This window comes from Hyperolius riggenbachi, chromosome 2, assembly GCF_040937935.1.
Source record: "Hyperolius riggenbachi isolate aHypRig1 chromosome 2, aHypRig1.pri, whole genome shotgun sequence".
Lineage (NCBI taxonomy): Eukaryota > Metazoa > Chordata > Amphibia > Anura > Hyperoliidae > Hyperolius > Hyperolius riggenbachi.
The window spans coordinates 75935893-75962756 of NC_090647.1; the positions used below are offsets into that span (position 1 = coordinate 75935893).

The 26864-nt window shown below is 40.6% G+C and overlaps 1 protein-coding gene across 1 annotated transcript in view; it reads right to left on the reverse strand.

Annotated features, from left to right (window-relative positions):
* Positions 1-4269: 4269 nt before the first annotated feature.
* Positions 4270-26864, reverse strand: part of PSPC1 (paraspeckle component 1) — a 50185-nt gene continuing 27590 nt past the window's right edge. Inside the window, exons 7-9 of the mRNA XM_068265887.1 lie at positions 18760-18817; positions 9814-9983; positions 4270-4758 (exon numbers count right to left, since the gene is read on the reverse strand). Coding sequence (XP_068121988.1) covers positions 4573-4758; positions 9814-9983; positions 18760-18817 — 414 coding nt within the window. The 3' untranslated portion in view covers positions 4270-4572. The remainder of the gene's footprint in view (positions 4759-9813; positions 9984-18759; positions 18818-26864) is intronic.

Sequence of the window (26864 nt, forward strand, 5' to 3'; positions counted from 1 at the left end):
TATAAAACATATAAAAAGCTGAGTCCCTAACGGAACAATTTTTTTTATATACAAGTAATTTATTTTGTTAACTATGGGGGCAGGTTAGGGCAGAGTTCCCCAAACCTGTCCTCAAGGCCCACCAACAGTACATCAGTAGATGTACAGAGGCGCAAAAAGGATAAAATATGCTAAAATGTTTAAAATATTTGGGTGGCGGTGGTGGACCGGCCACTCACAAATAGACACGATGCTGTAGCTTGAAATAAAGACAATTTATTCACATACTCCAAGAACAAAGCCGCAACGCGTTTCATGGGCAAAATCCCGATCTCAAGCGACATCATCATGTCTATTTGTGAGTAGCCAGTCCACCACCGCCACCCAAATATTTTATAAACATGTTAGCATATTTTATCCTTTTGGCACCTCTGTACATCTACTGATCAAGATTTCCACCCTCGGTGGAAGGGTGATACACCCCTTTTTTCCTTCTTCAGAGAGCGACATCTTAATCCTTAGTGGGGACAGGTCTAATCTCCTCACCTGTTTATAGTGGTTGCCTGAGTGGTAACCCACGTTTGTGAGTATATACTTCACATTATTCCTCCTTGTTCCAATACATACTACACCATATCGGGCTCTCGGTTTCTCTAATTCACCAACAGTACATGTTTTGCAGGAAACCACAAACATGCACAGGTGAAGTAATTATTGTCTCTGCAGAGCTGATTAACCTTTTCGGGACCGCCTCTATGAGATCCTACGCCGACCTTGTGGCTGTTCTAGCCTGATGCAGCGTACGATCTACGCCGGCCCGCAGTTTCCGCTCCCGACGCGATCGTGCGCACCCGGAGGGGGAGATTAAGCTGTCATATGACAGTCGACATCTCCCCCGAGTGATTAGCAGCCATCGCGTATGGCTGCTGATCACATGATCACTACGATCGCCGGCATCACCGCTCCGTCTGACGTCAGCGCCGGGTCCTGGCTTGATGACGTCATCAAGCCGCGACCCGGAACTAATTGTCAGACAGAACGGAGATGCCGGCTGGAGAAGAGGGTCCCGTGCGGCTCATCGCTGGAGCCTGGAAGGTAAGTGAAGGCTGCTGGCAGAAGGGGGGGCCCAGGCCACCATGGGGGGACACAAATCCAGGCAGCCACAGACGGGATCCGGCCGCCTGACCCCCCCCCCCCCCCCAACGCGCGCACCCCCTTCCTGCGCAAAATGCCTGGTCCTTAAGAGGGGGTAGGTGGCTGGTCCCCAAAAGGTAAACTACCTCTGTGGATTTCTACAAAACATGCACTGTTGGTGGGCCATGAGGACAGGCAAAAGATCGTACAAAAATTTTTTTTTCAATAAAAACTATTGTGACAGGACAGGGTTGGAGAACACTGGGTTAGGGGACAAAAGGGTTAATGGCTTTTTCATTTTATTTACACACCAATACATTTAGCCACTAGGTGTCACTTGCTCAGAATGCTAAAGCATTTTAACCTCCCTGGCGGTTTAAATCCTTGCGGCCGCGGGTGTTTTTTTCACCTAATTTGTTTTTTTTTTTTATCATGTAGCTAGCCTAGCGCTAGCAGCATGATTCCCCCCTCCCTGCTCCCTCCTGATCGCCCCCATCAGGAAATCCAGTTCTGAATGGGATTTCCTGTAGTGCTCACCCCATCGCCATGGCGACAAATGGAATGACGCAGAGTGCTAGCAGCGTGCTTAAAAAAAATTATGCAAATCGGCCCACCAGGGCCTGAGCAATCCAGCGCGGTGTACACCCAGGAGGTTAAGCAGAACAAAATGAGAGAGTGTTTTTTCTGTAGGGTAAAGAATTTCTTCATGTACAGACCCAAGCAATTTTTTCTGAGTTTTCAATAATGTTAAAGCGGAATATAACCCTGCATTTCAACTTTGCTCTAAAACATTTACAGCATATTATATGCAAAAAGCATTTTTTTACTAGACCAGCATTGGAAGGGTTAAACACAGAGGTTTCAAGTTCCGTGGAGAGATATGCAGAAGTTCAGATTGTTACATTCTATTTAGTTAAATGTATCTATTGAGAAATGTTACACACTCTTTGGATGTCCTCCAGCTCCTTCTCAGTCAGAGAGAGCGAGTCACATTCAACACTTAGATACATTTATGTAAACAAAATGTATCTATGTCAGCTTCGGATGCGTCTGCAGAACTCTCCAGGAACTTTAAAGCTCTGTGTAACCCTTCCAATGCTGGTCTAGTAAAAAAAAAAATGCTGGTTGCATATAAAATACTGTAAATAATGTTTTAGAGCAAAGTTGAAATGCAGGGTTATATTCCGCTTTAAAGTCAGAAAAATGTATTGCAATTCTTGAATTGAGATTTAAAAAAAAAATTGTATGGTGTATGGCCATCTTTAGCCTCCGAAATGTTTTTCTGAGGGTAGGGTTGGGTGTGTCCAACTCTTATCTGCAACAGCAATTTTAAACTCAAAGCCCTTAACAGCAGCATTGCTTTCATTTTTAACTGTGTGAATCTTCAAGAGAAAAGAGGGGAGGGGTGGAGGCAACGCTGTCCTGCACAGTTCTGACACCTGGAAGCTTTAGCCTAATATGGCATGCTCTGGACTAATTGTAGAGACTAGACAAGTTTAACAGTGTAGTAGAAAGTCAGTCCAGCACTAACATTTGTTAGGCTTGCAATTAGTGTATCTGTATATACCCTTCACAAGCAGTAATGTGCAGATTTCTTACCGAGGGAATGGTAGAGTAGCGGGAGCAAGATAGATGGGAGCCTAACATTTTACATACTATTTCTGTGGCTGGCCTTGGAAGAAGGGCATAAAAGCGCGAATCGGCCTTCAGCTAAGAGGCTCCCCTCTTACCTGACACCCACTAATCCATTTTCCCCCGGGTGACACTCAGATCTACACTTTACTACTTGGTAGTGCCGCATTGACTTTCTAGTACACTATTCAATTAATCTTCATGAGGCAGAACAGCTAGCAATAGAAGCAGGGTGCCACATTTCTGGCTTTAAAGGCCAGGATTACAGTGAACGTGCTGCATAAAGTGCAAAATCTTTGCCTTTTGCAACGTTATGGAAATGCATCTGCTCTCCATACAAAATGCATGAAAGTGCATTGTGCACTGCCTTGGATGCATTTGAATTACCATGTAGTGGCGCTACTTGATGCGCTGATCCAGCTCATTCACAGCAAACCAGTCCCGAGATGAAACACTTTACTGAGGTCAAAAAAGAAAACAAAAAAAAAAAAAAAAAAAAAAAAAAAAAAAAAAAGGCTTTACCCTTACCTACAGAAAACAATTGTACAAGGCGAGAAATGTGCATTTGCTTTAAAGTGTAACTATCGGGCATAAAAAAAAAAAAAAAAAAAAAAAAAAATCAATTCTTTAGTTTTATCTGGTGAAGTAATACGGATGCTAGCCAGGCAATCCAAAAGTTAAAATCTCTTACTTTTCCTGTTTAAAAATGATCATTCCCCAGTTTACCTGACTCTTATTTGGTACGTTGCCGCACAAAGGAAGTTGCAGGGCATGCTGGGTTGTCTTTTTTTGCTTCTTTATTTCCCCTCAGACTTAACCAATGCGCAGAAGCAAAACATGACAACCCAGCATGCCCTGCAACTTCCTTTTTGTGTACCAAATAGGAATTAGGTAAACTGGGGAATGATCATTTATAAACGAGAAAAGTAATAGAGTTTTGAACGTTTTGATTGCCTGGTTAGCATCTATATTACTTGTTCACCAGATAAAAATAAAGAATTGATTTTTGATTTTATGCCCGACAGTTACACTTTAAGTTGAAAACAATTTGCAGCGCATTCTCTAACAAACTGAATATTTACTCAAAATTAAGTTAAAAAGGAAATAGAGGGATATTCAAAATTCAACCGCACCATTAAAATTATGAACAGACATATCTAACATCATAAAGGACTACATTTCTACAGCATCTGCTTTAAGATGAAAAGAGCACAGCAGTGTTCTCCCCAGTATTTTGTTCCGGTTGGGTGGCATGAAAAAGTAGCTGGGTGGGGTGCGAGGGGTGAATGAGGGCCGGTGCAACTCTGCTTACAGCATAGGAGGAGGAGGAGGTGAGTCGATGTCAGACTGGTGCTTACCAAAATTAGCCGGGTGGAGCAACCAGCTAAAAGAGTCTGGGGAGAACACTGCAGAGTATTATTTTAAACATACTGAATATTTACTCAAAATTAGGTTAAGAGAGAAACAAAGGGATATTTAAAAAAAAAAAAAAAAAAAAGCAATTTAACAAGCTTAGACACAAAATTCCTAACTTTAAAACTGCTTTATTACACAGTTGAAACAAGTAGTTTTGCCTTTATTGTGGTTCAACTGCACATTTTACAGCACTGTTACAAAGAGCGTAAGTCACAGTAACATTCAACGTTCACAAAGAGGCATGGTGAAATTTTTCTACCAATCAAAACACAATGTAACGTTACAAAACAAAAAAAAGATCTACAAATGCTACAAATGAAAACAATGCTTCCAAAATTAAAAATGAATAAAAAATAAAAGGCATTCCACTGGAATTCATATGCTAAATAGGTTATCGTATGGAATGATGCACTAATAGCGGTGACGCTTGTTAGCTCCATCAAAATTTCCCCCTTGGTTTCCTCTACTATAGCCACCAGGTCCGCCACCAACCGCATTCACACCACCCACTGCTGGCTGAGCAGCTTCAGTTCCTGCTCTGTTAACCATGGGAGTTCCCATTTGTGACGGAGATTGTTGGGAGAATCTATCATTGCGCTACAAAGTATAAATGTTCAATACGCAGTCCCGTGATATTAACATTTTTCAACATAATTGGAAATATTCACAAAAGTGCACGACGGCGTTCAGAAGACAGTCCGGTAGAGATGTACATAAAGGGAAGAAAGGAGCAATTAAATTAGTAATAGCATTACAAGAAAAAAAATAAAAAAACAAAATGGGCTTTTAACGTTACAATTTTAAAACAAAAAAACTGTAGTGAATATTTTAAGTAAACTGATATTAATCTAATTTACAATATGTTCTGATATTCATTTTATATTTTGAATATTGGCACTTCATGTGTAAAAAAAAAAAAAAAAAAAAAAAGTCATATGTGGTCATTGAAATGTTTCACCAATTTTGCTCATTAAAGTAGTTTACCAAAATTACCTCTAAAATGCATACTGGGATCACACCAGACTGTCCACTGGTATGCCAAGAGTTACAAATACTCCATAAAAATAAAATGCTGCAAAATATTATATATATATATGGTATTTCTAAACAGAAAGCCTAATTATACCTGCATTACAAGTGTTTCAAACTAAAACGATAACTTCAACTTAAAAACACAGACTAATTGCCGAGGTTCAGCTACATATTTAAAGATCATGTAACATAATCACCTATCACAATTGTAAGGTTTTGTTTAAAATAATCCTGCTAATACTTAAATATAAAAATTGTGTCACATTCGAAGGCAAAATTATGTAGAAAAGAACTGGTAATATTTTCACATATGTAATATTTACATAGTAGGTCAAAAAGGCTCAGACAAAATATACACTGATCAGCCAAAACATTATGCCCAATACTAGGTAACCCCCCCCCCCCCCCCCCCCCATGCTAAAATGTAATGTGAACAGATAATAGATGAATATTTGTTGCAAGTAACAAACCAACAGAGCAAAGAAACCGATGTAAAAAAAAAAAATGTCTGTTCTTTACAGTATGCTAGTTAAATCACATGAAAACGTGAAGTTTAAATCCTGGGAACAAGAGTTGGGCTCACAATTCACTATTAACCCTCTGGGGGATAATCCCGAGCTGAGCACGGGGTAAGCCGCCACAGAGGATTTCTCAGGCCCTGGTGGGCCGATTTGCATAATTTTTTTTTTGTTGCACGCAGCTAGCACTTTGCTAGCTGCGTGTATATACCGATCGCCGCCGCTCCGCGCTGATTCGCCGCTACCCGCCGTGCCGCGCCGCTCCCCCCCCGTGCACAGCCTGGCCAATCAGTGCCAGGCAGCGCTGAGGGGTGGATCGGGACTCCCTCTAACGTCACGACGTCGTTGACGTCATCCCGATCGTCGCCATGGCGACGGGGGAAGCCAAACAGGAAATCCCGTTCTGAACGGGATTTCCTGTTTGCTTTGATTGCCTGAGGCGATCGGAGGGGGAGGGGGGATGCCGCTGCACAGCGGCTATCATGTAGCGGAGCCCTGGGCTCGCTACATGATTTTAAAAATAAAATGTTTTTAAAAATAGTGCTGGGCCACCTCCTGGGCGATATAATTGTATCCCCCAGGAGGTTAAACAATGGGAAACATGTTGGAGAGCGGTGGTGGTTCAACCATGCACCATTTTTAGCACCCAGGGCATCTGAATAGCACATTTAATATGTATGCCAACAATGTGGCTCATGAATAATAGAAAATACGTGGTTACATTTTACCTCTTTACATTTAAAAGTTTAGCAGAGGGTTTTAGCAGCCTACTTCCGAGGCCTGCCTGACCGCAGCAGTTTCAGGCAGATAAGAACAGATGTAATTATTTTATTGCACAGATTAGCAAAGTGCAAACAGCAGCTTTCATAATTTGTGGGGAATTGTACTCTGTGCTTTAAAGCAGAGTTCCCCAACCCTGTCCTCAAGGCCCACCAACAGTACAGGTTTTGCAGAAAGCCACAAACATTCACAGGTGAGGTCATCAGTGTCTCAGCAGAGCTGATTAAAGACCTCTGTGGATTTCCACAAAACATGCACTGTTGGTGGGCCTTGAGGACAGGGTTGGGGAACACTGCTTTAAAGGGTCTAGAGAAGTCAAAAGATGCCATCTTCACACCTTCCCCTGGATAAATAATGGGCAGCTAGAAGGGGAGGGGGGAGCACGGCAGCTCCTACAGCTATTAGACACCAGAACAGTGGTGCTTAATTCCCTTTTAAGACCCTCCAGTTAAGTAATCATTTTGCTGGTATTATACTCCGGTTAGACTACACAGATTCTACTCTACCATCTACCCGCAATGCTATAGTGATTGTGGTAATGTCGGCTCTCTAGTCCAGACATTTTAGGAATGTTCTATGGCCACTCCGTTCTGGGCTGACTGGCAAGCTCTGTGAGGCGGTCTTTCATGTCCTAATTTCATAGATTGCCATCCAGGTTCTTTTATATCTTACTAATAATAAATGTTCCAGGGGCTTTTTGAGGAAAAAACACACACACACACACACACACATATATGAAATCGAGCGCGGAAAACGTACAGTGTATTCCCAACATCACCCTGTTTGTTCTGTCCCAATACTAATGTTTAGATCTGTATTAATACCGTACAATTCTCTACAGTGTACATCGAAAGTTACTGACCTAGATTGTTTATTGCGGCTTTATTTTTTTATTTTATCACATTGTGATTTGTACACCTATACTCCTGTTTATGTATCTGGTTTGGAGTCAATACACTTCTTTAACCATTTCAGCCCACAGGTATTTTTCACTTTATGCATCAGAGCAATTTTCACCTCCCATTCATTCATCAATAACTTTATCACTAATTATCACAATGAATTGATCTATATCTTGTATTTTTCTGACACCAATTTGGCTTTCTTTGGGTGGTACATTTTGCTAAGAATTTTTTTCTTAATTCATTTTAACAGGAATATTAAGAAAAGAATAAAAAAAAAATTATTTCTCCATTTTCGGCCATTATAGCTTTAAAATAATACATTCTACCATAATTAAACCTATGTATTTTATTTGCCCATTTGTCCCGGTTATTACACTATTTAAATTATCTTATGTCCCTATCACAATGTATGGCGCCAATATTTTATTTGGAAATAAAGGTGCATTTTTTTCAGTTTTGCATCCATCACTATTTACAAGCTTACAATTTAATTTTTTTTTCGCAATATACCTTCTTCACATGCATATTAAAAAAGTTCAGAGCCTTCGGTAACTTTTTTGTTCGTTTTTTTATTGTAATTTTTTTTTTCATTAAAAATGTTATTTGGGTAATTTTTGGTGTGGGAGGTAAACCGTTAATTTTAAATGCAATGTGGGTTTATTTTATTTAAAAAATGTATGTAGATGTAGTTTTACTATTTGGCCACAGTGAGATTTTTTTTTTTTTTTTTAGCCCTGGAAGTGTACTGATCGCTTCCAGGAATCATATAAAGGACAGAAAACGTATGTCAGAAAGACCGCGGCCCTCTGATGAGAAGAAGTTTCCTCTGCCAGGGACTTAGATCAATGAAAGGGAACAATGCTCCCATTCATTGATCTCAGGCCTACCGGGGGCAGCAAGGGCACACGCGGGCAGGAGCGTGCAACAGCTGTAAAGCAGTCGCCTGGACATGACAATCACATCCAGGCGGCATAAATGGTTAATGAAACGGATTCAAAAGAGGAACTGGTTAGGACATACTTTATGCAAACAATACGAAGACATAGAAATAAAAAGCTCTTTATCAAAACCCCCAGAGAATTTTGAAAAGAAGGTTGGCACCAGATTATTTGGAAAATAAGTGTAGCGAAAGAGGTTAGGACTGGAAGGAAAACCTGGCCCGAAGTAAAAGGCTTATCTAAAGAAATAAAAAAGAGAATTGCTCCAGACGAAACTCAAGGAACTAAATCAAATTCCGGCTTGCCAAAAATATAGCAGACACACTGAGGTATGTATTTCACCAGACCACTGGTATTCTGTAGTATCCAGCACAAAGAGGTTAGCAGTACATCCCTTAAGTTCTGCAAATTGCAGACTAAATGGATTAGAGGTTTCCCAATGCACATCCCATAAATGCTCAATTTGACTGAGATCTAGGAAGACCAAAAAATTGGATTCAATATAGCCCATCTTCCAGTGCTCCCCAGTTCTGAGGATCACAGTCCACAGTAGATACTTTCATGGTAGACATGGCTGAACATAGGCACTGACTGGTGTGCCACCATGTAGTCTCATATGCACCAATTTTTACCCCCTCCAATTCACTGCAAGCCTTGTCGCTACTGCTAAAGCAGCTCCTAAGGGTTTAGGATTCAACAGGTTAGCTTTCACACACCATACACATCAATGAATTTTGGAAGGCCCCGACTGTCAAGTAACTACTTTTTGTTATACTAACCCCCGGACACCTGAGGCGTACCACAATACATGCCTTTTTGGAGATTCTACGACCTAGTGTTTTGGCTTTCACAATATGTCACTTGTCATAGTAATTCAGATCCTTTCATTTGCTAATTTTTCCTGTTTACAATACATCAATGATCGCTTGCCACCTAATATATCCCTGCCCTTGACCGATACCACGGTAAAAATATGTAATTTAGTTCACCCGACAGTTATAATGTTGCGGCTGATTGGTGTATAATGTTCCATTCATTACATTTTATGCAATAAAACATTCTGCAGCATTGATAAAGTTAGAAAACTTTAAAAATAAGTCAAAAGGAATGCACAAATCAATTAGAAAATAGAAACTCCAAAATTACAATCTGGCAAAGATTAAAAATTACATAGGAGGGGGTGAAGGGAGGAATTTAAGCAGTTTTAAGTCAAAAGTAATGTAGTTTAAAGTAATATGGCAAAATTTAGCAAAATATGGTTTAAATATAGATCTGTTGCTTTATGTTTAATTTTAAACTGCAGGAATTAAAAAAAAATATTGAAAAGTTTTTTTTTTTACTTTGCTCTATAATGTTTATACTTTTTACATAGTTCAAAACAAACATTTATACTAGGCATGGACCTTGAAAGAACTTACTACATTCACTACAGCACAAATGTAATAGTGTAATAATACAAATAAACTACGGATACATTACCACAGCTCCATTATCTGGCATCATTGCAGCGCTCAAGTTAGCAGCTCCCTCTGAGCCCATTGCAGAACCAGGACCCATTGCAGGGCTTGAGACAGTTGCTCGGTTGTTCATGTTCATCCCCAGCATTGGAGGAGGACCTTGGGTACCAGCAGGTGCTGGATTATATGCATCTATGTAAAACAATCTTTACTTAGACATGTCCTAGGTCTGCTTTAATTATTAAACAACTATTCATTACTATCTCGTTACGCAAGGAATCACTAACTGCACAGTATTTTTAAAAAAATAAAAAAATAGGTTGTCCAAGCGGTTACCAGAAATTGGCTATAAACTTTTTTTTCTTTAGCCCCAAACACAAGGAATGGAAGGCATCTTAAAATAAAGATGATCACATTTATACAGAATATAAACTACTAAATATAAGGTTTATCATCTCTTTTTACTGAAAGTTTATAAGGAATAAATCGTATTTCAGCACTATTAAAACAATTTTGAAAATTCCATTAAAAAATATATAGACTCAAGTAGAATTAATTGTATACCGGAAATTAATTTATAAATCAGGGAAAAATACTGAAAGTATGGATATTTAACAAATTTGTAAAAATGTTCATAACCAACAATATTCACAAGTTTATATAAGAATTTATCTTTCATTCAATCGTCATACATTAGGACAAGATAAGCAAACCCAAAGTTCTGGCAGAGGCATTACAGGTTTCAAATATAGCTAAGCATCACTAAATGGTAAATAGCACAAGTTCAAGAAAATGTCACATGTAAAAAAAACAAAGTGACTAAAGCTAAAGTAAAGAAAATCTTGATACTGTATTATACAGACGATTTTCCATGTTTTGAACACAACTTGTTTGAAAGAAGATCTAAGTAAAAAAAAAAAAAAAAAAATCTAATTTTGAATTGACTAATGTGTTAGATTTATCAAATGTTTTATCGATACAATGTTCAATAAATCTAGAACACCTTAGTCAATTCAAAATTAGATTGTACCCATGAGGTAAATTATCAAGCGTTTGATAAATTGTTTGATAAAGCTTAGTGAATTGAGGCCTATATATTAGTTCCAACACAATGATATACTTTTACATCAAGGTGTACTTCCCCCACAGCCACACAAAGCATCGCCCTAGATTTGGTGGTGGCTGAGAATTAGTTCTTAGTAGAAGTAACCAAAAATAAGTTGTGACAACAAAATAGTTTGAGGAAGACCCAAGTTTATGATCTACACCATTTTAATTTATTATACAGCACGTAATAAACATTGACACTTAAATAATACGATAATCTATTTACATGGCTTATCAACTGGAAAAGCAACAGCAATTGATATGGCACCATTAGCAATTATATAGTATGTGTACTGCATCCAACAGGTACAAGAGTAGCTCTGATCAGTTTTCAGTGTACTGAAGTCTGATACAGGGCAACTGTTGCAATAATTGTTCCTTGATTAATTTTAGGAGAGGACTGTCTGCACAGACAACCCATGTGTGAGCATTTCAATAAGCTTTTAAACTTAAGTGAGGTATTAAATTATATGAATTGTTCCAGTCTATGAGGTTTACATAATTGCGTATCCGTTTTCTGTGCAACTACAATCCAGCTGTATGTCAGTTCACCCTCAAAATGTATTAGACGAAGGTAAGAGATTTGTGACACAGCAGAGGGCGAGAACAGTTCTAGCCCATCCACAGCAAAGATGTAATGAAGAGCCAGCTAGTACTCTAAATAACTTACTAAATGAAGATCACATTGACGGTAACGTTTTAATAGTACAGATACAGGGGGCCATATGCAATTCACTTTTTCACCTGAGTTTTCTCCTAGGTGATATTTTTTTACTTTGCAATAAAATGCCTTTTAAGCCACCAGAAAGCAAGAAAATACTCAAAATAATTTTGATAATACTTTTTCACCTAGTTCTTGGTACTTTTTTAGTTGAAAAGTGCTGGAAAGTTATTTTAAATCGAAGATGAAAAATTATCTCCTTGGAGAAAACTCAGGTGAAAAAACCAATTGCATATGGCCCAGAGACTCTAAAATGGCCCTTCACAGACAGGGGGAAAAGTGAATTTTTCCACTCCATTAACCACTTAAGCCCGAAGGGTTGACATTTTTTTACATCCGAGCAACTTTCACCCCCCATTCATTTGCCAATAACTTTATCACTACTCATCACAATTAATTGATCTATATCTTGTTTTTCCGCCACCAATTAGGCTTTCTGTGGGTGGTACATTTTGCTAAGAGCCACTTTACTATAAATGCATTTTAACAGGAAGAATAAGAAAAAAATGGAAAAAATTCATTATTTCTCAGTTTTCAGCCATTATAGTTTTAAAATAATACATGCCTCCATAATTAAAACTCACGTATTGTATTTGCCCATATGCCCCGGGTATTTCACCGTTAAAATTATGTCCCTATCACAATGTATGGCGACAATATTTTATTTGGAAATAAAGGTGCATTTTTTCCGTTTTGCATCCATCACTGTTTAAAAGCCCATAATTTATTAAATCATATTGATATACTCCTTTGACATGCATATTTAAAAAGTTCAGACCCTTAGGTAACTATTTTTGCTTTTTTTTGTTTTTTTTATTATTGTAATTTTTTTTTTTAATTTAAACTTGTATGTGGGTATTTTTTGGTGTGGGAGGTAAACAGGTTTTTTTTAATATATTTATTTGAATTTTTTTTTTTACAGGTGTAATTTGCTATTTGGCCACAAGATGGCCAGAATCAAAAAGTCCTGGGAGTGATCGATCTCGCTCCCAGGCAGAAGAAAGGAGCCCAGAGCTCAGAAAAGCCGCAGCATCTGAAGAGACGCTGTCGGCTTTTCTCCGGGGGGGGTCCGATCAGCGAAAGCGATTTATAATCCCTTTCACTGATCGGTAATCTAGCGGCCAGCAGCGGGGGCGCGCACGGGGGGGCCCGCGGGAGCGCGCGCGACCCGTGGGAGTGCGCGCAGCCCAACTAGACGAGAAATCTCGTCCAGTTGGGCTTAAGTGGTTAAAAAAACCCAAAACACCACAACCCTTATTGAATACATAGTATATACAGAAGATCTGCAGTATCCAGCACAGGAAGGGATTGCCTGATGCCGATATGTTTGCTTGTGGTTTGCTTGAGCAACCAACCAAAAATAGCACTAACCTTCAACCCGTGCAGTAAGAAGCCACTTAAAGAGACTCCGTAACAAAAATTGCATCCTGTTTTTGATCATCCTACAAGTTCAAAAAGCTATTCTAATGTGTTCTGGCTTACTGCAGCACTTTATACTATCACTGTCTCTGTAATAAAACAATGTATCTTTCCCCTGTCAGACTTGTCGGCCTGTGTCTGGAAGGCTGCCAAGTTCTTCAGTGTTGTGGTTCTGCTATGAACTCCCCCTTCCAGGCCCCTCTATGCACACTGCCTGTGTGTTATTTAGGATTAGAGCAGCTTCTCTCTTGTCTCTTATCTTTTACAAGCTGGATAAATCGTCCTCTGAGCTGGCTGGGCTTTCACATACTGAAGAATTACAGACAAGGGCAAAGCTGTTTGCAGGAAGAAACGAGCAGCCTGAAACTTCAGTGCATGAGAACAGGGGGAAAGAAACACACAAATGATCTCTTGAGATTCATAAGGAAGGGTGTATACAGCCTGCTTGTGTATGGATGTATTTTCTATGTGTGGACATACTGTACATCAACCTACTTCCTGTTTTGGTGGCCATTTTGTTTATAAACAAACTTTTAAAACCAGTTTTTAACCACTTTTAATGCGGCGGGGAGCAGCGAAATTGTGTCAGAGGGGAATAGGAGATGTCCCCTAACGCACTGGTATGTTTACTTTTGTGCGATTTTAACAATACAAATTATCTTTAATGATCCTCTGGGCACAGCCTTCTACACTTCCTGTAGCTCCCAGTGGCTTTCCGGCATCCTCTGTACACAGATCCCGGCATGTCACGTGCCCAGTACATGGACACAGGGAAGCCACTGGGAGCTGCAGGAGTGTACAATATAGCATCCAGAAGATCAATAAGTAACAGAGTTCAGAACAGGGGTTTTACTGTACTTTAACCATTTGGGGATCGACGTAGTTTAAATCTACGTCCAGCAGGTGGTGCTGCCACCCTGACTAGACAGATTCAACGCCCACGATAACGAACCGTCCTGACGGATCGTGCGCACCGTAGAGGGGAGATTAAGCTGCCATGACAGCTGACATCTCCCCTCAGTGATCAGAAGCAATCGCGGATGGCTTCTGATCACTATGATCGCCGGCAGATCATAGCGATCACTTAAAGAGCTGCGGTGGTAAGGGGGGAGGGGTAGGAAGAGGACCCACTCACCTTCCTTCTGTTCCCCCAACGATTGGCACTCCCCGCTGTATTGACGCTCAGTGCCGGGTCTTGGCTTTGTCATCAAGCCGCGACCCGGAACTTGGCGTCAGTACGAGCGGAGAAACCAGCGAGAGTGGAGGTGTCTACAGCTGTTCATCGATGGAACCTGGGAGGTGAGTAAAGGCTGCTGGCAAAAGGGGGGACATCTGGAGACAAGGGGACAAAGCCCGGCAAGCCCCAGCAGGGATCTGGCTGCCTGACCCCCCCCCCCCCCCCCCCACCCCCCAATGTAAAATGCCTTGTCCTTAAGAAGGGGTAGGCAGCCGGTCCCAAAGGGGTTAATATGGTATTTAATGTGTATATCAACTATGAAACAAAATATGGATATTTCCCATTGGCAGGAGAAACCCCAAATTAATTCAAGTCTGATAGTTTCTTGCAATTAGACCATACAGTAAAATTAAGAACAAATGAGGCCTGGAAAAAAAATTCAGTCCTGGAGTTTGCTCCCACCTCACCCCTAGCACCTGGTCTGCAATGTATTCAATGTTTAAATACATTTGAATGTAGATAGACAGCAACTCAATGGAAGCACATCAGACAGCACTGAGTCATTTCAGGCCAGCTCAATACAGTCTGCCTCCCATTTCCTACTAACATTCCAGTGTATTTAAAAAATAAAAATTGTTATTTATATGTGCATTACTATCATCTAAGGGGCAAAGCCTAAAATATTCTTTTTCAGGGTACAGTGGGGCTTTCATTGAGCAGGACCGATCCACCCTTTCTTTCAGATTAAACAATTTGGTCTTAAAGAGGATCCGTGATGAACTTTTACTCATTGCATAACGGTGTTCCTTTCCTATTGTTTACTGCCTTCACTGAGAGGGGCAGGGAGAGGCGGAGATCCTCCGCCTGATAGACGCACTGAGAGCCAGAGCTACAGCCGTTAGCTCTGCTTCCAGCAGCAGCAAAATCCACGACAAAGTTGGGGATTTTGGGGGTAAGGGACCCCCGTTCAGCGGCGTTATAGCGGTGTTTTAGCAGGGGCAAACATGCCCCTGCTATATATAAGAGAATCAGCAAGATTTATTCTTGCTTCAGATTCTCTTTAAGTTTATTAACCCCCCTGGCGATATAAAAAAATCCGCCAGAAGGCAGTGCAGCAGTTTTTTTTAATTTTCTTTTATTATATCATGTAGCGAGCCCAGGGCTCGCTACATGATAGCCGCTGCTCAGCGGCATCCCCCCGCTTCGATCGCCATTGGCGATCTCCGATCAGGAAATCCCGTTCAAAGAACGGGATTTCCTGGAGGGCTTCCCCCGTCGCCTTGGCGACGTGGCGGGATAACCTCACCGACGTCGGGACGTCATTGGGAGTCCCGATCCACCCCTCAGCGCTGCCTGGCACTGATTGGCCAGGCAGCGCATGGGGGTCTGCGGGGAGGGGGCGCATCAAGCGCGGGGCGGCGGCGGTGTGCTGACGCAGCTAGCAAAGTGCTAGCTGCATTCAGCAAAAAAAAAAAAAATTAAACAAATCGGCCCACTAGGGCCGGAGAAAACCTCCTGCGCGGCTGGTTACCGCCAAGGAGGTTAAAACTTTTGTTTACAATTCAGTTTGCATCCTATTGTGCACACGTCTTAAAGGTCTGTGCAATTTTATTGTAAAAATAAATTAAATGATCGGTGCAAACTGCAATATTTTCAAGACGGAATTCTGAATATTGTAGCACTCTGTGTAAAGCACAGACTGCCCAGGAAATGGACCAGAATCTTCTGTCTTCCAGCATGTCTAATAAGCAGATATAACTGCAGATATAACTGACTGTGTTGCAACTTTGCAAGAGTATTGCCTGGTCTAAATCAGAAAACTGACAACCTGGTTCTCACTTTACTGCCATGAAGGCTGAGCTTTGCACATGGGCGTCTCTGGAGATACCACAAAAATGATTTACTGTATATACTCGAGTACAAGTCTAGAAATTTAGTTCTGATTCACTTCATAAAAAGTATAGGGGTTGACTTATACACGAGTCACGGGCAACACTGAGCACACTAAGTAATGTGTGTATTAGTGACTTTTCCATTTGCAGGAATTTACCCAGTGGTGATACTTTGAAGGGACATGTCAAGAAAACATAGGTCTGAAAGTCCTGGCCACAACAATTAAATAGAACCCGAGGTGGGTTCTAAGAATCCTATTAACACACAGAGGCTGGGTCTGCATATAATGCCCAGGCTCTGTTGCTATACTGCTCCCCCCCCCCAGGCCCCCTCTGCGCTCTGCTGGCCCCCATAAATCAAACGCCGTGCTAGCGACACGCAGCGTGTCGCCAGCCGGCTGTATACCACTGCAGTGTCTTTCACCGCTCCCCCGCCTGCTCCATATTGCCACTCCCAGCCTGCGTCCCTTCCCTCCAATCAGCGGGGAGGGAAGGGACACAGGCGGGGAGCGCCGACAGAGGAGCGGCAAGAGTGACACTGCAACAGAGGCTGGGCATTATATGCAGACCCAGCCTGTGTGCTAAAGGGACAAGAGGGGTTAATAGCTGCAATACTGTATGCAGTGCAGTCATTAACCCCTCCTTGGCCTAAAGTGCAGCCATTAACTTTGCTGGGTAGACTTATACTTGAGTCAATAAAAATTCCAGCTTAATTCCAGCTTAAGAAGGTTAAATATTGGAGTAAACTTCTACACGAGGTCGATTTGTATTCTAGTATATACAGTAAAAAAAATCCAGGCAATATAGAGATTTCAATAGGCAGCTTTTAACCAAGAATGGAATCTCTTTAAAAAGGTCTGCAGATAAACAGAAAATATTGCCGCCTTTTTTGTTATAAAGCAGTGTTTCCCAACCCTGTCCTCAAGGCCCACCAACGGTGCATGTTTTGTGTAAATCCACAGAGGTAGTTAATCAGCAACCTCCGGCGGCCATTTTTAAGGAGGCAGAAGAGCCTGGCCCGGGCTGTGGGATCTGGGGAAGGGGGGGGGGGGGGGGAGGGGGGTTGGAGAGGCAGCGGGGACCCGGCGGAACTGCACGGAGGGCGCGGATGGCATCTTCCGTGCCTTCAAAATCATTCAGGTAAAGAACCTTTTTTTTTTTTAATTTAGGCTCGTAGGTCCGTAAGTATTAAGCCCCGTACACGCTCAACAGTGGTCTTTTATGCAGCACAATTCTCAAACAACTTTTGTTGTGAAACAAGTTGAAACAACCAAAAAAAAAAGTTTTTTGCCATTGTTCAAACGACTGATAAGACGTCAAACCAACTGTTGCATTGAGGTCTTATCAGTTGTTTGAATACTTAATTTTTTGGGGGTTGTTTCAACTTGTTTGACAAAAGTTGTTTGATAATTGTCCTGCAAAAAAAAGAGCACTGTTGAGCTTGTGCTTTAAGCTGTGGGAACACGTTACTTTTTTTTCACCAGATTTCCAGTGATCCGATCGATAGTACATATTGAATCTCAACCAAAAATCGACAGTAATTTTATCATCCGCCTGCTAGAGAATTGTACGTTTTCTGTTCCGTTTTTACTGTGTTCTCGACCAATTACACCAACTATTGATGACACTGCGCTGTGATATGGCCCCCTGAACACCTCTATATCACACATAATCGAGCAGCTTCATCGATCTCGCCACACGACGAGATAGTAGTCATTTCAACTGTTTATTTTTAACATGTCCGATACTATTTCAATCAACAACACTCTATTCTGCCCATAGAATCGCTCATGTGTGCTAAAAAAAATGCTTCCAATTTTGGCTGCAATTCGATTTGTACTATCGATCGCATGGGAAATCGGGTGAAAAAAAACATGTGGTGTCTTCCCAGCTTTAGACTTATAAAACTCTTGCCTGACAGAACAGCTTCTGAGGGTAGGGGATAGAGAAAAAGGTCAACAGATCATATATTTTAGCTTCTGGGACAGTGAAAGACTAGTTATATGAGTTAATACAATATAAAACTTTTTTTTGTTTGTTTTCAGGTGTGGGGGGGGAGAAATTGGGGCTAAGCAGGATTGGGACGTGGCACACTCTGTTACATGTCACTTCAGGGTCCTCATATAAAACTCCAGCAGCTAGTGCAACACTGCCCTGATAATCTCGCCTCCAAACCTGACAGGACTTGGCAGAGCATTTAGCATCTTTTCATCAGTTAAGACAGCGGCACCACTTTCTATGTCTGCCAATCAAGAGTTCCAACTCAACACATGTATAGGAAACAAGGAACAATGGAAGAAGCTTGGCACCACAGTCCTTGCCAAGGAGGGATATGGATACATGAAGGAAGGAAACTGCTTACACTAAACTTTTAAAATTTATAAACAGCTGGCACCTAACAGTCTAAGTGTTAATGGAACTGGCACCTATCGTATATTTTTTTAAATTAATCCCCATGATGGACACGGATTTTATTTTCAAATGTATTAATCCCCATGATGGACACGGATTTTATTTTCAAGGACATACACCAAACACAAGATCAGTTACATTCCACCAGAGAGCAGCGTTGCTTTTGTTTCTTCTTCACAAAATTAAAAGTAGGCACACTATCAAATATTCCTAGTGATGAAAAATGAATTATTACCCTACCTCCCATGTTTATTGCTCCACGGACGCCCATATCACCCATTCTCATTTCCTGTTCTCTCTGAAAATAAACAGTTTTCACAGTCAACCTATAAAAATGCATACAAATAATTTGTGCACGCAATATTAAAAAAAAAAAAAACGTATGCGCAACAACTCATGAATAAGGACAGCAAGACACTTTTGGAATATTTAGAAAAGCTCAACATTAACATTTACTATTTAAATTATGAAAGTCAGAAATGAAGCTACGAGAGATTGAAATTTGTATCAAGGCAAGACAAGGTAAGGCAAGAACCAATTATTTTACAGAATAAATCACATTTTTTATTTTATAGAATAATCACATTATGATTGTTATTAAATTAGTTCCTGTGGTATCTGCAAACAAACAAAAAAATATCCTGCTCATACAAGCTTACAATCTAAATGTCACATGGAAAAAAATTGTTAATAAATGTCACATTTCCCATTTCAGTGATTCTTCCATATTCTAAAACATGAGCAGTTTTAACAGATTCAAAATACTCATTAAAATTACTTTAATTGATGGACAATTGAAGAGTAAAACAGACAAAAAGTAAACCGTAAACCTGCCCTAAGAACACACATCAGGAAAACACAGATGTATAAACACATCACAAGCCTCGCAAGGGTTTTTTTTGTTTTATTACTACAATTTCATTTCTCACATCTGGAGCACACAAAGTAAAAAAAAAAAAAAAAAAAAAAAAAAAAAGAGAACACTTTGTTTAAAAATCGTCATGTAACAATTTCTTAAAATCTTTTCAACTGAGTTTTTATGGACGGCCATAAACTGCTAGCCCAAGCTAAGGATAAAGAGCAATCTGTTTTCAACAGTTTACCTGGATTGCCATCTTATTACATACTAGTAATTTATCCTTGATTGAAACGTGGCCAAAACTAACATTTTCCTGCTAGATGCAGAACTAAGCTATAAAGCCATTGATGGTACATCACTGCTGCCAGTAGCCCAGCCCCACCACACATGAGCAAAGACAAACAAATATATAGACTGACCATTATTAATCATGTTTATCTTAAAACAACTGGAAGGGTCCGGGAATTTTTTAAAAAAAAGTACTGTAGTGAAAACAATGAATACAATATTCATATATAAATGATTTAGTTAGTGTATGCCCATTGTAAAATCGTTCACCCCCCGATTTACATTCTGTAATTTATCACAGGTGCAGACCTCTTCAGTGCTGGCAAGGTGCATCTCTGAGAAATAGTTGGGTGTTGTGTGCTCAGAGTTGGGGGGGGGAAAAAAACAAAAAAAAAAAAAACACCTGGTCTCCCAGAGTGCAATGTGAGAAGAAGGATGTGTTGCTAATCAGCCTAAGCTTGACTTTATCACTGTCAGGTCGGAGGTACACACATAGCTGCAGGAAAGGTTTTTGATGCTGAAACAAGGGAAATTACCGTAATAGTGGGTATCCTGAAAAATTTACTGCATATTACTATATGTGGTTACACTGCCTAACAGACTTTCATTCGATTTGAAGCTTTCATCAAATTGAACCTCTAAATTCATCTTAAAGTAGTCTAAAGGTAGCCATACACTCACAAATGTTTTCAATGCGCAAGATTCAATCTTAAAGGGAACCTAAACTGAGAAGGATATGGATTTTTCCTTTTAAAATATTACCAGTTACCTGACTCTCCTGCTGATCCTGTGTCTCTATTACTTTTAGCCACAGCCCCTCAACAAGCATGCAGATCAGGTGAACTGACTGAAGTGAGACTGGATTAGCTACATGCTTGTTTCAGGTCTGTGATTCAGCCACTACTTTGGTCAATGAGATCAGCAGGACTGCCAAGCAACTGGTATTGTTTATAAAGGAAACATCCATATCCCTCTCAGTTAAGGTTCCCTTTAAGATAAATTCTGGGTCAAGACCAAAGTCATCCTACTAGGAGCATGATAATATAATATTAATCCGAACATTTATATAGTGCTTTTCTCCCGTCCGACTCAAAGCGCTCAAGAGCTGCAGCCACTGGGACGCGCTCAGGAGGCCACCCTGCAGTGTTATGGAGTCTTGCCTTGAACTCCTTACTGGATAGGTACTGACCCTAGCCAGGATTCGAACCCTGGTCTCCCATGTCAAAGGCGGTGCCCTTAACCAGTACTCCATTCAGCCATGAGGGAAGGATGGCGTGGCCAGCAGCAGCAAGCAATCAATCAAGGAGTGCCATAGCTTTGTACCAGGTCGCTGAACGCTTGCAGTTTCAGTGGCGAGATACAAGTACACAAGATTTCTGCTGAAATCTTGTTTAATACTAAAGCCTCGGTACACACATCAGACTAAAGTTGGCTGAGGCAGCCGGTACCAACAATATCAGCAGACAAACAGGCGTGTGTAGGGCAGCAGAGGACCCCCGACCGCTCTGGGAACATCCACTCAACCCCAGCGACGATGATCCCATTGTTTGCTCCGCTCCAGCCATGCATGCGCTGCTTGTCATACCCCCAGCATAGAAACAAAGCGTGTTGACAGCTACATAACGGACGTGCATGTGTGTGTAGCCTGACCCCACAATGTCACCCAAGGGAATTAGGAACATCCTTTGGAAGTGTCTACGCGGCCTTAATGGTGCAGAGCAATAGAACAAGTAAAACAATGTCTGAATATCTAAAAGATATAGATCTTTTACTTTATTTACCACACATCCATATAAGTGTATTGAGACCTTAAAAGCATAACCAGTTAAGTGTCCTGAAGTATCCACAATCTTTTCTTCCACCTCTCTACAGATTGCCTGTTTACCGGCTTCCATTCAACACAAGTTTACAAAAACAGTTTATGGCAGAAAACTGCAATAGCTGGAAAACATACTGTGCATAATTTCAAGACTACTAGAAAAACGTGGGAAGATCCGTTCTGTGCTTTAAGAAAAAAAATACAGCTAAGTAGAACTAAATCATTGTTCTGTCAGTTATACTTAATATTTGATATTAATCTAAACACATTACTGTTCTTTCCTTATTTCTATTTTAAAACCTTGCTGAAAAAAGGCATTTCTGTTCCTGAATACACAGCACAACATAGCGCAGGTTTTAATGGATTTTCAGACTTTTAGCATACTCCCATTGTGTTATTGGTAAGCTTTATATAGTGCTTAAAGAGAACCCGAGGTGTGTTTAAATAATGTTATCTGCATACAGAGGCTGGATCTGCCTATACAGCCCAGCCTCTGTTGCTATCCCAAACCCCACCTGCACTCTGCAAATCCTCATAAATCACAGCTGTGCTGTGAGGCTGTGTTTACATCTGTAGTGTCAGTCTCAGCTGCTCCCCCGCCTCCTGCATAGCTCCGGTCCCTGCCCCCGTCCCTTCTCTCCAATCAGCAGGGAGGGAAGGGATGCAGGCGGGGACCGGAGTTCTGCAGAAGGCGGGGAGAGCAGCAGACTGACACTATAGAGATAAACACAGCCAGCTCTGACAAGCTGTTTGTCAGCAGCGTGGCTGTGATTTATGAGGGATTGCAGAGTGCAGGGGGACCTTAGTGGGGTTTGGGATAGCAACAGAGGCTGGGCTGTATAGGCAGATCCAGTCTCTGTATGCAGATAATATTCTTCAAACCCACCTCGGGTTCTCTTTAAATACAAAATATTTTTTAAGTCTCAAAAACAAATCTATTTCAATTAAAACTTCAGATGAGTTGTCCATCTGGCTTAAGTGTGCTTAAATTTTGTGTTGCTGATTACTTTTGAAGGACGATATCGTTTTAGAATGAATTACATTTGTCATCTGTAATTTGGACCAATGTCTAATCCAGGTGTAGACAAAAAAAAAACAATACAATAAAATTTAATTCAATCTATCGAACCCAGGAATAAATAGGACATTTTAAAAGAGTCTGTTCCATTGACAAAGTGGTTACAAAATACCTCGAAAATGCCCCCAACATGATTTTTGAGGATGCTCAGAACATAAGGCCTACTCAAAAAATGAACCCGAGTTACAGTTCATAAATTAGTCAATTTAAAAAGACACTGAAGTCTCTTAAAAATCATGTTTTTAATTTAAAAAAAAAGTGTTTAACATCTCTGGAATCTATCTAAAGCCCCCCTAACACGCCCCCTCCCTCTGCCCCGCAAAATCCACGACTTTCTTGGTCCTGGATTTTGCTGCTGTTGGAGGCAGAGCTATGAGCCGCAGCACTGCCTCCATGCCCGTCTATCAGCGGTGGATCTCCGCCTCTCCCCCGCCCCTCTCAGTGAAGGAAGACAGAGGGGCGGGGGAAAGTAGGCGATCCGGGCTGACACACGTGCTGAGAGGCAGAATTGCGGCTCATAGCTCTGCCTGGATTGGCCCCTTGGGAGTTTTGGGGGGGGGGGGGGGGTTAGTGTACAGCGGCGGGGATGCGACGGTTTAGGTAGGGCAAAGATGTTAAACACATTTCTTAATTAAAAACCTGATTTTTACGAGACTTCAGAGTCTCTAACTAGTGTGCAGGCAGCTACGGCATACATGTAAAGTAAAATCAATTGGCAATAAAATGCAGCAGGACAGTTCTACTAAGGAAAGCAGACACCCCAAAAGAATTGCACTCCCAGCTGCCTGCACTCTCCCAAGCCATCAGATGCTGCTGCAGCTGCCCGCACACTCCTCCAGCTAACCACCCTGGTCCCTGAGGGCCCTTTTCCACTAGAGCGATTGTGATTGCTGAATCGCAAAATCGCAAATCGCTAGTGATTTTTAAATCGCTAGGGTTGTTACTTTATCATAGAAAGCATGAGAAGTATTTTCCACTACAGTGATTCGATTTGGAAATCGCTAATCGCAAATCGCAATCGCTTGCTGGAGCGATTTTTACAATGATAATGCAATGCAAATGAAAATCGCAAATCGCAATCGCATAACAGAATTAATGAAAAATCGCAATCGCAATCACTGGCGTTTGTGATTTGTGATTGCGATTGCTAGTGGAAAAGGGCCCTGAGAGACACTAACCGGTCACTAATAGATTAGGTTATGCAGCAATCCGAAGAGGACTTATCACTGTCCTTTCAACTTCTCTCTCCTTCCTCCTCTCATCTCTTCTATCTGTCTCTCTTCTAGGGTTTGATTCAAAGTATCACTGCAGAAGCGTTTTGCGGATTACCCCTGGTCCTTCTCCTGGGTTCATCTTTTATGTATGCTTTTGTCCATGCTTTATTTTCTATGCCGGAGTTGCACTGATCTCACAATATTTATCTACTGTATATACCTGCATATGCTGTATGCATCTACTACTGTATGTACCACCACTGACCCTGTTGCGCCAAAACCAATTCTGGGTACAACTCACGTTGTACTTGGCGAAATAAAATTGAATCTGATAAAATTCATAACAATAAGGGTTGGTAGGAGATAGGCTCTTTGTACATCCATACTTTACATGGAAAAAGGAACTAGAGTTAATTATGAAAAATTCATAATGGAATTCAGGGTTTGGAAGTTATGACTTTACATTTAATGTACAGAAAATTAATTAGATTGTGGTGCGTGGAAAAATAAGACTTCCTCTGAAAATAAGCCGTGTCTTATTTTGGGAAAATATGGTGTGCGATCCTGCAGTAATTGCAGACGCCGTAAGGAGGAAGAGAAAAATAAGCCTGGACCATAAGAGATGCATGAGCCATTGCTATGATGACATCACAAGTAGGAGGGGTGACCTTGTGGGAGAAAGACAGGAAGCAGGAGGAAGGTGTCGCACCTTCATAGAAGAAGCAATCTGACGGAAGCGTGGAATTAAGCGCTACTTCCCTGCCACTTGAAATACTGCCAAAGCTTGACCAAAATAAGTAGCAGTTTAATAAAGAGTACCCATTTTATAATTAAAAATTAAGAGAATCTCTTGAGTACAAAAAAAAACCAAAAAAAAAAAACCTGACGCTTCTCAAAACCCTACAAACGTGCTAAATTAATACCAAAATCAGAGCATTTTTGGGTTTATTAACAATTCAATATATACATATGAAAAGGTTAATTTACAATATGAAAACCATATCTATGTACAGACCAAACAATGCATGCAGAAACACCTACACTGATAAATACACACAAGTACTGTTTAGGAGTTTAAAGAGGAACTCCAGTGAAAATAATGTAGTAAAAAAAGTGCTTCATTTTTTACCATAATTATGTATAAATGATTTAGTCAGTGTTTGCTCATTGTAAAATCTTTCCTCTCCCAGATTCACATTCTGACATTTATTACATGGTGACATTGTTACTGTGGGCAGGTTATTTAGCTGTTTCTAGCTGCTCTGTCTGTTAGACAGCTAATAACAGCTATTTCCTGTCTCTGAACATTGTTACATTGTGGCAGTTTGCCAGCAGTACCGCGGTATTCAGAGCCTCTTGTGGGAGGGGTTTCAGCACAAAATCAGTCACACAGCGCTCCCTGATGGTCTGTTTGTGAAAATCATTGTCTTTCTCATGTAAAATGGGGTATCAGCTACTGATTGGGAAAAAGTTCAATTCTTGGTTGGAGTTTCTCTTTAAACTGCTTGTGAAAAAGGCAAAGAGTCCATAAGTCTCCTGCGACTTCTTGTCAGTTATTGATCTTATTATGGCAAGCCGTTGCTCTGCTGCAGCTCTGCACGTAGTTGCGCTCTCTTTTTTGATAGTCTCTTTCCCCCGCGCCTGGTTGGTTTCCTCTTCCTCCCAAGTCTCAGTGCAGTGACAAGCTTAAAAAGTTATAATCAGATTGGTTTATACCACTTAACAGAAAGTGACATTTGGTAAACCACATACCTGAGTTTCTAAAACCTGTCCTTCAGAACCCATCAACAGTGCAAGGTAAATTTACTGTTCACTTGTCCTGTATTTAACCAAAATGTGGTTAAATTACTTGTGCAGATAACCACTAGACACCCGTTGGTGGGATGAAGGCCTGGTTTACACCGAAATTATTCCCTAAAAATCCATGTTTAAATGTACTTAAAAAGCTCTGGTGTGAAATGCTCATTTATGGCAATGTACCACTAAACACACAAGGACATTACGTTTGATGGCAGCCAAGTAAGCGTGGCATGGTTCATCAGAGGCCATTTAAAAAGAAAACCCATTTGTGGCAAAACATGCAAATCACCAAGTGTTAAATTGCTGTAGCAAGCTTTAAAAGCACATGGATACATGCATGAAAATGTAGAATATACAAGGGTCATCTGGAAAGTAAGGGCCATTTTATCTAAATAAACATTTTATTTTAGACACTATCTTCTGATTATTTCTCTACATAATCGCCTCCAATATTTAGGAATTTATCATATTTTTACAAAATATTTCAATGCCTTTGTTGTAGTAGTATTCTACTCACTTATGAGTCCAGAGGGATCAGGGAAGGAGAGGCTTAACATTAATGCTGCTGAAAAAAAAGTTACTGGCATTCTGCTGTCAAGTGCCAAGCAGCACGGGGAGAAGAGGCTAACACCTAAAAGATGCAAGTTAAATTACACATGAAGAATACCTTGCATGGCAGATGCAAACGGGCATTACTTTCTAGACAACCCTCGTTCTTTTTTTCAAGACAAGCTTTCTAAACAAATTTAGTCCCCACTGCCACAATATTTGCCTTTTCGTGGCAAGGAAAAATAAATCTTTCCCTAACACCAAGATAAAAAAAATAAATAAAAAAAAAACAGAAACCGGACACAAAGTACAGTACATTAGAGGAAATAGATTTTAAATATAAAAATTGTAAGTACTTTAATTAAAGAATAAATGCAGTAACAAATTAAAGTAAACCAAGATGAAATGCACACATACCATTTTATGTGGTTATCTCAATATAGTGCTGTGCCCCATACACAGATCACTTCAAAAAATGTATGACATCCTATTTTGTAAAGGACCTTAAAGGGAACCTGAAGCGAAGAGCTATACGGATGCTGCCTTCATCTTACTAATAATAATAGTGAAAGTTTGGATATTTGGGTGTTTGTTACTCAATCACGCAACAATGGCTGAACGGATTTAAATGAAATTTGGCACATGCATAGTACATTACCTGGAATAATATATAGGATACTTTTTAATCGCCATAACCAAAAAGTGGGCAGAGACAACTACAAATTTCAATGGGAAAAT